Source organism: Meleagris gallopavo, chromosome 14 (assembly GCF_000146605.3).
Source record: "Meleagris gallopavo isolate NT-WF06-2002-E0010 breed Aviagen turkey brand Nicholas breeding stock chromosome 14, Turkey_5.1, whole genome shotgun sequence".
In the NCBI taxonomy this organism is placed as follows: domain Eukaryota; kingdom Metazoa; phylum Chordata; class Aves; order Galliformes; family Phasianidae; genus Meleagris; species Meleagris gallopavo.
In genome coordinates this window covers 3,881,607-3,894,331 of record NC_015024.2, presented here as the reverse complement: position 1 = coordinate 3,894,331, position 12,725 = coordinate 3,881,607, and the positions used below count along the sequence as shown (strand labels likewise).

The 12,725-nt window shown below is 37.6% G+C and overlaps 1 protein-coding gene and 1 long non-coding RNA gene across 2 annotated transcripts in view; one reads left to right on the top strand and one right to left on the bottom strand.

The window, feature by feature from the left end:
- The window catches only part of LOC109369903, a 96,689-nt gene that overhangs the window by 82,422 nt on the left and 1,542 nt on the right, over nt 1-12,725 (top strand). The gene's annotated exons all lie outside the window — the stretch shown is intronic.
- The window catches only part of SLC6A1 (solute carrier family 6 member 1), a 17,273-nt gene that overhangs the window by 4,085 nt on the left and 463 nt on the right, over nt 1-12,725 (bottom strand). Inside the window, exons 2-12 of the mRNA XM_019620014.2 lie at nt 12,013-12,144; nt 10,529-10,629; nt 9,276-9,385; nt 9,028-9,160; nt 7,758-7,892; nt 7,540-7,643; nt 7,097-7,221; nt 4,538-4,650; nt 3,417-3,548; nt 2,794-2,896; nt 1,526-1,626 (exon numbers count right to left, since the gene is read on the bottom strand). Coding sequence (XP_019475559.1) covers nt 1,526-1,626; nt 2,794-2,896; nt 3,417-3,548; nt 4,538-4,650; nt 7,097-7,221; nt 7,540-7,643; nt 7,758-7,892; nt 9,028-9,160; nt 9,276-9,385; nt 10,529-10,629; nt 12,013-12,144 — 1,289 coding nt within the window. The remainder of the gene's footprint in view (nt 1-1,525; nt 1,627-2,793; nt 2,897-3,416; nt 3,549-4,537; nt 4,651-7,096; nt 7,222-7,539; nt 7,644-7,757; nt 7,893-9,027; nt 9,161-9,275; nt 9,386-10,528; nt 10,630-12,012; nt 12,145-12,725) is intronic.

Genomic DNA, 12,725 nt, shown 5'->3' with positions numbered 1-12,725 from the left:
AAAAATACACTTCAATTTTTTTTAATAACAAGAGACTGGGAGATAGTTTACCTGGCTGCTTCTTACCAAATTAATCTTACTGCCTCGAGTTAACACTGTATTTTTACATATATAACGCTTATCTCGGGTAATTCAGGTATGCTGGTGATAGGAATCCACTGCTATTACTATAGTCCTTAGATAACCTGCACAAAATCAGAGGGAATAGGGCTACTGGGAAAGATGAGGGTTCTGGGGACTACTTCCCCAATATTACCTGCATGAATGTGTCTGCTGCAGCTGAACTGCAGTACTCGTGGGGTATTGTTTTTTTTTCTTTTTTTTTTTAGGGTTTTCAAATCTGAAATCATGGTATTTTTAACTTCAGGTTCCCAAAGCAGATTTCTGTCTCAGCCTGTACGCTAAATGTCTAAAACAGCCCACATCAGGGAAAACATGATAAACTGAATCAGGAAAGAAAGAATCATTCTCATCTCAGGTTCAGTCCTTGTGCAGAACATTTTCTCAGAGATCCCAGAGGAGATACAGACTGGCAGATTTTAGTTGCACATTACCACCACTTGTGACCTTGCACAGGACAAAAAATTACACTGAAGACCTTACAGGACAGGAGAAATTTGATTGATAGGTTTTATGTACAGTATTTCTCATCACCTAATAAATTAAATGTACTCTTTATTCTTTCCTGAACACTTGCTTTCAGAAAACGAAAACCTTCTTCATTTGTGTAGAGATGAATCAAAGAAGCCTCAGTCTAATAACCTTGTTGTGCCTCTCTTTAGTGCTGTTTGTTTACCTATGGTCTTTGGCTACCTACGTGGGAATATCAAGGAAATAGCAGCGAGAAGTATTATGCCAAGTATACTTGAAAACATTTTTAAATTGCATTTGGGCTTACTAAGTCTGTGTATTCAGCTTACATTTCTATACTTATTATTTCCAAAAGACACTGAATGGGTTTCAATGGACAAAGCTTAGAATCAGTAAAGGACAGTTCTGTGGTTTCCAACACACAAAATCCTTGCAAGGTTTGACAGAAAAAACAGTAGAAATGCCTTACAAATTGGGTAATATATTCTACAGAATCCCATGAAGGAAGAACATCAGCTTATAAATGTAATCTGTTGCCTGAATAGCTCTTCTAAAGGAATTCAGTTTTCATTATATGGCTTTTTTTTGTGTATATAGAGAATTTACAAAGATTGGCAAATTTTACTTCAGAATACGAGAAATGGTCAAAATTTGTTTCTTACTTCTGTGCCAATGAACTGTGCTTTTGACTAATAAGCATTTCCAGAGGACTAATACAAATCTTGAAATTGTGCAGCGTTTCTTTCTTAGTGCACAGGCCTCTTCTAAAGACAAGGGGTTTTGCCTATTGCCTCCAGTGGAATTGCTCACATCCTTAAGTAAAGGATGAGGTCAGCTCTGGTATGAAACTACAGGGGTGGAAATGACAATAGCGTAGTGCATAGTACACCTTGTGTATCTCTCTTAAACCATATTATAAAAGTTTGTTTCTTACTGCCACAATGATTGGAGTAAAAAATGACCAGCAGAGTTTCCACCAGATGCAGGGTCTGTATCCCACCATCTCTTGGATGTTGTCATAAAATCTATTAACACCTAAATATAAAAATAAGAAACAATATAGAAATTATCACATAACTGATTCAATTGAAAGCTCAATGTTTTTGAGAGAGACTGTCACAAATGAAGTAGTATATTTGGAAGCTCTATACAGACCTCAATAAACATAATATTTCACCTACTGGAATGGGAAATAAATGTGCAAATTCATAAGAACCAAAATCATTTTTTCCCCTCATTTTTCAAAGCCACAATTAATTAATCTACTACCAGTGAAAATGTTCCTCTGCAAAGACAGAGGAAGTCCATACAATAAATTGGTCTTAGAAGAAAGAGATATTTAGAATGATATTTTACAAAATAAAGAAAAAAATAAATCCATACTACCCTTAGCCAGCAGCACAGGCTTCACTTCGTGGAGTGTATGTTCACCATATACATGCAGAGCTGCATATGAAATCAAAGAGTAGCCTAACCCTTCTGTTGCTGCTGCTATCTGCTAACAATCCATCACCTTCCAAAAGGTATATGTACTGTATTATTTATAACTTCCTATTGGATTTCTTTATTACTTAGCTGGTGCATTTTCCATTCACATTTGTAGGATTTATAGGATGTTTATAAAAGCTGTTTCCTCCTCTAAGGCTATATAAAGACAGCAGACAGACTCCAGTTATCTCTGAATCAATTCTGTAATACAACCTAACATTCCTTAGTAACCATGGTCCTTAGACTAGCTAATACAATTAATGTCAACATTAACATACAAACACTACGGAAAGAATATCACATTATATATATTTCTTCATCTTTAAACACAGAGCTCATCAGCCCAGACTTCTGAATATTTTAGAGCAGTTATGCAAGACAGAATTGAGCAAGGAGCCCGCCTCTCCCTCCAAGATCCTAAAGTAACAGAATCATTTCTGGAAAAGAAACATTACAAGGTACAAGAGACCCAAGTCATTACATTGACAGAGGGAAACAAAAAAAAAAAAAAAAAAGGAAAAAAGATGTCACTTAGTGTTCCTGAAACACCCAGCATCTAATCATTTTGAGGCTGATACACAGGGTGTTTTAAAGAGGCAGGAGTACCTTACACCAACCACCTTGGAGTCCTTAGTGGAGTTACGTGCACACAAAGCAAGGCCAGTTTCAATTCCAGCCTCAAATGTGGAAAAAACAAACAAAAAACTTGTTTACCATAGCACCAGGATATGGAGATGCACTCAAAGAATACAAGGAACAAGAGACTCATCCCACTGGCAGAGTAGTAGTCAAAAAGCTTAAACACGTAGATTCCGCCCTAAAACACATAAGAAGGAAGTGTTAGAATAAGTATTAAGGACTCCAATCTCAAAATGGATTAAAATGCAAGCTAAAAACCAACAGTGGAGCATAGGTTACAATGTAAATTAATTAATGTTAACAGCTTGAAGTCTTCTAACGCATGAGTCAGTACTGACAAGAATTAGATTAGAGCTAGAATTCAATTAACTGGTTTGATTTCACTTTACTCCTTTTTGTTCAATAATTCAGACAATTCCCTCAATCTTTCTGCAATCTACTAGATCACAGGAAGTAATGGAGAGCATCTCTAGTTAGCACTTCTTGAACCGTAAGAGGAATTGTGGATCTGAGCATTTTCTTGTCACATGAACTATTCAGCAAGCCTCAGTGCATCCAGGCATACAGAGACTGTAACCTGTAAGCTAATGTCTGCTTCCTGAAGCCTTTGCAGAGATTCTAGGCGGGGACGGTGGAAGAGGGAAATAAAGCAGATATGGTACAGCAGAAATAAGAACACATTCTTCTACTGAACGTACCTGAGTAATGTTGGACAGCCCTATCAGATAGGAGACAATACACACAACAGCAATGAAAATTTCCCTTCGATTGCGCAGTAACTTTGGAAATTCATCCACCAAAGCTGTTATGAATCCTTCGACAGTGCAGAACTGCAAGTAAATTTAGAAATAAAATACAACGTGATGCATTGCAACTGCAGGATTGGGTCCAGGGGAGGAGTTTTTAATAACACTCATCATTGGCCTAAGGCTGCATCCATTAAATGATAAAGGAAAATTCATTTGACTGCAGAGGAAGCAGTGCTTCTGAATATCCTTGTTTCTGTCTGAAAAGATCTATGCAAAAAGATTTCCAGCTTGAAAAACATTCAACATTCGAAAGTATGACCTATAGCATGTGCTTAACAACATAAAGTGCTCTTTCTTGTGATGGAAGCCTACACTTGAAGGCTTTGGTCCACAGATCTATCAAAAACCTAGACTTCTTCCATTATTTACTTACATATATGAAAGCCAATAGACTCAAAAAGTCTGATCAGATTTGTGCTTCAGAGTGAAGACTAGAGACACAAGATTGATTCTAAAATGTTATAAAGCAGATACTTTCTGCAGCTCCAGAAAAGTCAATGGAATGGTAATATTTTTACTGAGAATGTGGTCCTCCAAGTATTTTTTTTTCTATAATCAAAATGAATATGTTTTACTAATTTCCAACTGTGCAATCAGAGTTTTACCGATATTTACAGTTCTTACAAATCGTAGGGCATGAAGTCACCTTTCAGAAATACTTGTGCTATTTAAATCTTGTAAAAAAATATCTCAACGTTTCCTAAGTTCATTAACAACTCAAAAGTATTTTAATGTTTTGATTGAATGGTTGAGAATCCACATGAAGATCCTCTGTTTGCAGAATAAATTGTCTGTTTATTTGGCATACGATTCCAACAGGTCATGAAAAATGAAAGGCTCCTCCAATTTTTTCCCTCCTTGTTATCTCCTACTGTTTATCTGACTATACCAGAAGCAATGCACCAATAACAGCTGGCAATGTGGAAAGCACAGAGCAAAGCCAACATTCTACCATACGGTTGTGGAAAATTCATCTTCTTTACTGTTAATAATTTTTACGCCAATATTACCTGACTGTCAATTCCAAGCATTAGCAGCATGGAGAAGAACAGTATTGCCCACAAGGGAGAAATTGGTAACTGTGTCACTGCTTCTGGATAAGCTAGAAATGCCAGTCCAGGACCTGGTAGGAGAAAAAGGATAGAAAATGTCAATGTGATTGACTGGGTTCCAGGATTATCAACTCCTGTTGATACATAGGTTTATCTGAATGACTTAGTCATGGATGCAGCATCTGATGCAACAGGGATTTCGGCTTAAATGGTGTTCATTGTGCAGTCAGTGCACACATCTTGCATTAAAAACAAACCAAAATAAAAACAAAACCCAAAAAAACCCAAACCAACCAAGGAAAACACCAGATACAGTTCAGAAGTCACTCCTGGGAGACACCTTTGTATAGTAAACAAGGAATGTTATCCTTGGTGAGGAATATATCTTCAGTTAAGGATTCTCTTCCTCTGAAATAATTACTAATGGCTTTAATCTTCTGCTCTGCATCAAGTATTTCAATGGAGGAACAAAGCTCAGAAATGGAGAAGACACTTTCCAGCACTTACAGTATTTCCATTTGCTTCGTACCATGAATTCTCTTATAAAACACATTTTAATATGCTTTGTACTTGTAAATGGGTAAACATTTTCATTCACATTCCTAACAACTGCTGATGGGGGCAAAGTACTGGAAGAAGAACATAAATTTTTATTACAGAAGAAGAAACTTTTTGTTGCCACAGTATAGCTGGAGACCAGCTAATGTCAGCATAAGAGTGAAACTTGTAGAAACTAAATAATCACAGAAAGAAAATTAGTGAGTTTTACCTCAGGTGAGTATCTGATTTTTCGGCTTTCATTAAAAATGAGTCTGGCTGTGTTAACTGGTTGGACATACCTAGCTCTCAAACCAGTGAAGCAAGGACCAGCATTAGACACTTGAATTGTCAGAGCAAACACAATGCACATTTTGAAACTATTTCTAAGCAATAACAGATACGACTGAAATATGCATTCTAAGTAGCAGCACAGTAAACTTAAGATGACTATGTCCTTAATTTTACTGTTTACACATTCCACCAAAATGCAGCTACAGTCTTTAAAAACTATTGTTTTGTAAGACTATACAAAATACTGCAGAATAACATGTCTCATGGTGCTAAAATAAAGCATCAGTTTCTGAGCTTGCTAGGAAAAACAGAAGCTTAAAAGTCAAATTTCCAAGTGTCCTTTGTGATTAGTGGTCACCAGAGATCATATACATCTTTCTTAAGTCTGTTACCTTAGGTACTTTACAATAAGTTTTGAAGCTTAATGTGATATAAAAATATTGTTTTGTTTGCAGATATTGTTTTTATTTAATTACTACTGTGTCAAAACCAGATTATTTTACACACTATTGATGTCCCAGACATTTTTTTTCCATAGAATCATAGAATGGCTTGGGTTGGAAGGGACCGTAAAGATCACCCAATTCTAACCCCCATGCTACGGGCAGGGTTGCCACCCCTTAACCAAGCTGCCCAGGGATCCTTCCAATCTGGTCTTGATGCCTCCAGAAGTGGGGCATCCACAAACTCTCTGGGCAGCCTGTGCCAGTGCCTCACCGCTCTCTGAATAAAAAATTCTTTGCTAATATCTCATCTAAATCTCCCCTCTTTCAGTTTAAAAAACAGTGACAACAATGTATGCCGTAACATTTTTTGCCTTTTTTTTCTTTTTAAAGACTATTTTTGGTGCTTAAATTCTCTCATTTTCATCAGTGATATTTGTTTGCTAGTACAGTAATATACATTTTGTCCACCAGACTTCCGACCATGCTTTCTGTTATCAGAACCCTCCCTGTGGCCAAAACTGCTAAATGAGTATTTGGTGCACCAGCTGGGTTAAGGTAACCATCTGCTCTGCTTCTGTAAGCTTCTTCTTCTGGAAGAAAGGCAAAGAACTGCAAAGTATACAGAATCTATCTATGGATCTATCGTACTGCCCTACATAAGGTTACTTTTCTAATAAAAGGTCCCGTAAAATTGGCTCAGAGTTGTAGTTTAACCTGTGAGAGGCTGATCTGCCTCAAAGGGTTTGACCTCAAGAATTTAAAAACCTAACCGAATTTGAGAATATATGGTCCTAAAACATAATGACCATAATTCCTCCTTTCAGGTTGTTTTTAAGAATTTCAGTAGCAAGAGGCTCTCAATCTGATGTCACAGCCAAGCTCTCAAACAGCTAACTGTGCTGCCACCTCTTATAAATGCAGTCCCTGTAAGCATATTCATTAGTATTCATTGCATCAACCCAGTATGCATTTCTGGCTGACCACTCTCCAACACTGAAGCTTTGCAAGCACTGAAGGCAGGCAGACTGTTAAATGTGAAATGATTTTGCTGGTGCTGCCTCAAGAGGTTTGAAACGCTGGTTGCAAGAGGGAGAGCATTAAGTGCAACTGAAATGACAGGGGGCAGAGGAATGCTTTGAAGGAGAGATTTTAAACAAATACGTGAAGCAGTTGAGATGCAATATACAAAGAAAAAATAATTGATGTCTCTCAAGAACTTAGAGAAATATATATTATGTACCTGATGCTGCAACATCTGCAATGGGCCTCTTTGTGACATTAGCCATGAATCCAACAATGGAGAAGATGACAAAGCCTGCAAACATGCTTGTGCATGAGTTTATGCAGCACACTATGATGGAATCCCTGAAATAAAGATAAGGTGTTTTAAGCAGTAAAGTAATGCTAATGCTCAGTATATTACTGTTTTTTCCTTCGAAAAGGTTTTGTGGATAGATTTAATGATTTTAGATTTCATAGAATGGGTTCCGTTTCACACTGGACAAGTCACATCTCTCTCATTAGTGTAAATGCAGTTCTACATCTCATTCTTACATACGTATAACATTTAATATTTACTTCGAGATTATGCATTAATTTAGAGATATAGGACCCAGAAAGATAGAATCCAACTCCAGCTGAGAGAGAAAAGTGCTACTGTAATATGTGCAGTCATCTGCTTACCTGTAAACATTATTGTGGAAAGGGTTGTAACTTCCAAGGGCAATCAGTGAACCAAGACCCAAACCGTAGGAGAAGAAAATCTGTGTGGCAGCATCCAGCCAAACCTGATGGCAAGAAATATATATATATTTTTAATTCATTTCTGTACTTGAAGAGCAAATCGTATGTCCGAAAGGTGAAGTTAGTGAAACTTTCGTTTACAAAGACTAGATATTTACCTCAGAGTCTGAAAGCTTACTGAAGTTGGGAGTTACATAGAACAAAATGCCTTCCTTTGCTCCAGGCAGCGTAACACCACGGAAGAACAAGATAAGCAGCATAACATAGGGATAAGTAGCAGAGAAATACACCACCTGATTTGAAGAAAAAAGACGTAAGTGTGGAAGAATCATCTGTGTTTGTTCAGGCATTTGCTCCAAAAAACTGAAGCATTTATCAATCACAGAATCAATCACAGAATCATTAAGGTTGGAAAAGACCGCAAAGATCATCCAGTCTAACCACCAACCCACCACCACCATGCTCATTAAACCATGTCCCTTAGTGCCACATCTATCAGCATCATTCAATCATCAGATGCCACGTGTTGTCTGACATAGACATCGTCCCACATTGTTAATGGACAAGGAAAAGCTTAGAGTGTAAAGAGCCTAATGCTGAACATCCAAAACACTGTGTCTTCAGTTCAGGCAGTTGTTGCCAACTTTCCTGGGTGAGCTAGAAGGCTTCTGCTTCTCTTTCTTGTGTTCAACAAGGGAGTTCCCCAAACCACAAGACTCATAGCTGCAGTATTCCTATCCTGCTTGTAGAATATCATCATTTTATTTCTCTTCTCAAACAGCTACTTTAATGTTTTTAACATTCTCATTTCATCATTATAACTGTCCTTCAGTGTCCAACTTTCAAATGCTGTTACCCTTTCATTCCTGGAGAAAGGTCGCTCACAATAATCTTCCTTCGATTCTGTTTTGTACTTAAAAACCAATCAGACTCAAAGAATATAGTATAGCATAGTACACAAGTACGTCTGTGGCCAGAACCATATCTGGCTCTCATTCAGCATAAGGAGGGAAAAGTTCTGGCATGCACTTTCAACAGTTACATATCTAAGTCCATCAAGAGTTGTTTAATAAATGTATACTTGTTACTGAAGCCAAAATGCTGCATCCTCACTCTACTACAATTCAAACTAGCCAGAATATTCACTTAAGGAGCAAGCAGATATATAATTAGGGATTTTACTACCTGGCAAAGCTAGGAAGTCTGTAAATGAGCACCCCAAACAAGATGGTCAGAGCAAGCTGTGGAGGAACAAGCCTTCTCAAAAAAATGGTGCTCTATCAATTCAAATAGCACAGAAACGCAATGCTTAACAGAACTGTCCCAGAAAACTGTCCCAGTGTGTCTTACCTGATAAATTTTCAAAATATTTTAGTAAAATAGGCATTTTAAATCAAAATATACTTACAGTATTTTTTTTTATCTTACCTTTCCAGTCCAGCCCACCCCCTTCCAGATACAAAAATAAACCAGAATCCAGGCAATTGCTAGAGTAATTGCTAGCGGCCATCGGATCTGCCCTGGTTTTTCCAATCCATCAGTCATTTGGTGCATGTTGCGCCTGGAAAAAGTAAACAGAACAGTATATTTGTCAGTTCAGAAGATGGTATATGAAATATAACAAGCTAATCCTTGCATATGCACAGAAATGGCATAGAGAAACATTCTCAGCTTACTCCCAGAATTCAACCACAGCGCTTGTCATGTTGGTGGTGTTTGCTAATGTATAATTGGAGAAGCAGCGGTCAGTGTTCCATGGGTTCTCACAGTGCTTCCAGGGAAGAGTCTATTTACAAAAGAGAAAGAGAAAATCCTAAACAGTCAAACAATTTTAAAGTAAGCATTACCCCAAGTATCTCATTTTACAGAAAAAGAAAGGAGAACTAATATATTTTGACTTCTGCAATGCATTGGTCTCCCTGTGGTGCACGTCTGCCATGTAAGTTATTTAACTTTATATCAATTACATGAATCAGATGTGGAAGTATTTCCTCCTTTCTTTACTATACCTGCTCAAATGCTTTGGAGTAGGCTATGTCTCAGCATGTTGGAATACATTGAGCAAAGTACAAGAAACAAGGGCAACACAAGGGACCTCCTGGAGGTCCTGTTACCTCTTGTTGCACATGTAATAAAAACATCATGATTACTTATCAGAGTTCAATTATCTCCTTTGGCCAAGGGACAGTTAGAAAAATGGACACGTGTAGAAAACAAAATTTACATTACGTTGTTATCTTTCTGAAATTCTAATAGACAGAGCCTATTTACATGCGTTATGTAATAGAGTGAATCTGATACAAATACAACATAGATTTTCTTGTGATGGCCAATCTTGGAAAACATTCTCACATAAAAAAAAAACTCAAAAAAAAAAAGAAAAAGAAAAACAAACACAAAAACCCAACCTTTTACACACTAGAATTTTTCTCAGAGGAATGATTGGTTGCCTCTTTGTTGAAAGACAAGGTGATACTAGCACTCTTGTTAGCAATGCCAGGACTAGCAGTCACAAGCCTGAGCACAGATTCTCTGCATCTGCCTGGTAGAGAAGAAAGCAGGCATGCTTGTGATTGAATGGCAAACTGGTAATAAATTGAAACTAAAAGGGCACAGATGAAAGACCTGTGGCTCTGAAGATCAGGATCAGAAAATTTAAACAAATCAGTAAGAAAGGGAAGCCTAGGGCTCCAAAACAAGCTTTTATTGTGTTTCTCCATTGACACTCAGTTTTCTATTCTGCATTTCTCATGAAAGAAAAAAAAATTGAACTTTTAAAGAGTATGTCTTGAATAAAAAAATTCTTATCCTACTGATTTTTATGTATTTTGTGTAATCTCTCACCTTCACAGTGAGACAGTTTAATCAGCTAGCTACCTCACTTTGCTTTTCCTTGAACAAAATCCTTCCACTTCAACCCCATACTTACAGTTGTAAAGGAATTATACAGGTAATAAATGGCCCATGAAATAATCACAATGTAGTAAATATTTAGCCAAAAGGAAAGGACTGCAGCAGCTAGTCCCACACCTGCAAAAGAAGAAATAAAAGCAAGTAACTTTCTGTAATGGTTGTATGAGTGTCAGCGCAAGTGCTGCAGTTCAGTAGGACAAATGATGCAGACAGCATTTAGCAGATTCTGTAAGTTCAAATTCTAGAAGTACCTCTACAAAAAGATGGCTAATTGAGAGATGGCTGATCTAATTACTCAGTTACAGCGCCCAGTTCTCAGTGCAGCAGTAAGCAGTCACATCTGCTGCTGCTTAGATTTTACTGGAGTTTCTTACTTGAAGGGAAGAGAGCTAAATCAAATCATTCTCTGAAACAGCAGTACCACAGCAACTTCTGGCATATGCACGCAAACCGTGTAGAAGTTAAAAGACCAGTTAGCCCTTTAGTCCACTGTTGAAAGTACTTCATGCTTAGTATAATGCTATTTTGGTAGCTCAGGCTAAAGAAACAATTGTGTTCTGCAATCAGAATGTCCTCTTCTGCTCCACATGGAGACTTCTTAAGGGGCATTTTAAAAAGTTCAGGCTGATGACACTGCATGACACTAAACAGAAAGAAGTATTCAAAATAATGAGCGAAGTGAAGTCTATGCTTTGCACTGTACTCCCTACCAACATCAGTAACTCAAGCACAGTTACAATACTAATCTGTGAGAAATGTTTTAATCTACTTGTGTTTTCCAAACAAAAAATTTCCTAGCACAGAACCCATCCTAAAAAACCTTTTATCCCACCCTGTGCTAACCTTCAGTCCTATTGTGTGAAGTAATTTATAATTCAGCCTATAACTTGCTCTTTGGCTGGTCAGCAAGTCAACTCAGGAGCTCTTAAGTATCAAATGGTCTAGGATTAGAGGTTGGAAAGCACAGTATGTGACGCCTGTGGGTCTGTACAGAATCCAGGATAAAATCTTAAGGTTCTAGCACTGAGAAAACCAAACTAGCTGAAAATCTAAGCACAGAGTGATCTTTCTTTCAAGCAATCCAGATTGGAATTGCTAACTTTGAAGCGTCTGGCCTTCACATTTCAGTACAAAACAAAAGGAGATACAAATCTTCATGACCTGGAATAGAAATGTGGTTTATCAAAATGCTGTGAACCAAGGAACCAAGTTCTTTATCTGCTCAGACAGGCTGCTAGATTTTGAACTATCTTTGTGTGTTCCTAGCAAAAATGAGTTTTTAAATTTCACAAAATTAGTCTGTTGATGCCTATTTTTAAAGGGAAATGAATAATATCCTAGCTTGTCTCAAAATTGTTAGTTACACCTCATAAAATTAGGAGTTGCTGTAAAATACGGTTGTTTAAGTAGAAATGAAGATGAAGAAATGTCCATGCCCTGCCACTTCGTGTAACGTCTGCAACATGGAAAAACAGAAAGAAATACAAATTCATATTGTACCTTTGAACATTGGAGCAAGCTTCCACACTCCAAGGCCTCCTATAGATGTGTACTGACCAAGGGAACACTCCAAAAGAAACAGTGGCACTCCAGCAAAAATTAGAGTTAGGAAATAAGGTATCAGGAATGCACCTAAAAAGAAATAAGAAAAAGCCTATTACAGTGCAGAAAGCCACTACTGTTTCTAGTTTTTCCACCCCCACCACATCTGGAAAGAAACCCACAATTTTTCCTCTGAGGTGCAGCTTGCTAAAACAGCAAGTGAGAAGCACATGCACAGTTCTGAACCAGTATCTCAAGAGGTTTTTCTAAGGAGAAAAATGTCTCTCCCCATCATGTAAATACTTTCCATTTAAGTAAAACCAAAATACAAAGGACCATGCATTTTGTTGTCTTCATCTATAAGAGCAGCACGCATATGGTATAAAGGCTTTAGCCAGAACGGGCTGCTTTCCAGCTGAAGCCAGCCTTTGATGATAAGCTCTGAGTAAGAGTTACAAGCCTTATGCAATCCTCTCAAACACTCAATCCAAAAGAGGGTTCTGAAGGGGTGGAGGGGAACGTGCTTCAATTCTTCTCTAATACCTTATGGTCTTTTATAAGCACTTGCCAATGAGACATTAAAATAAACTCGAGGGCACAGCAGACTTCAAAGCAGAGCGCCCTGCTCTGAGATGCTTCCAACCCTCACGATCTAGTTAGAAGCAAAGCAA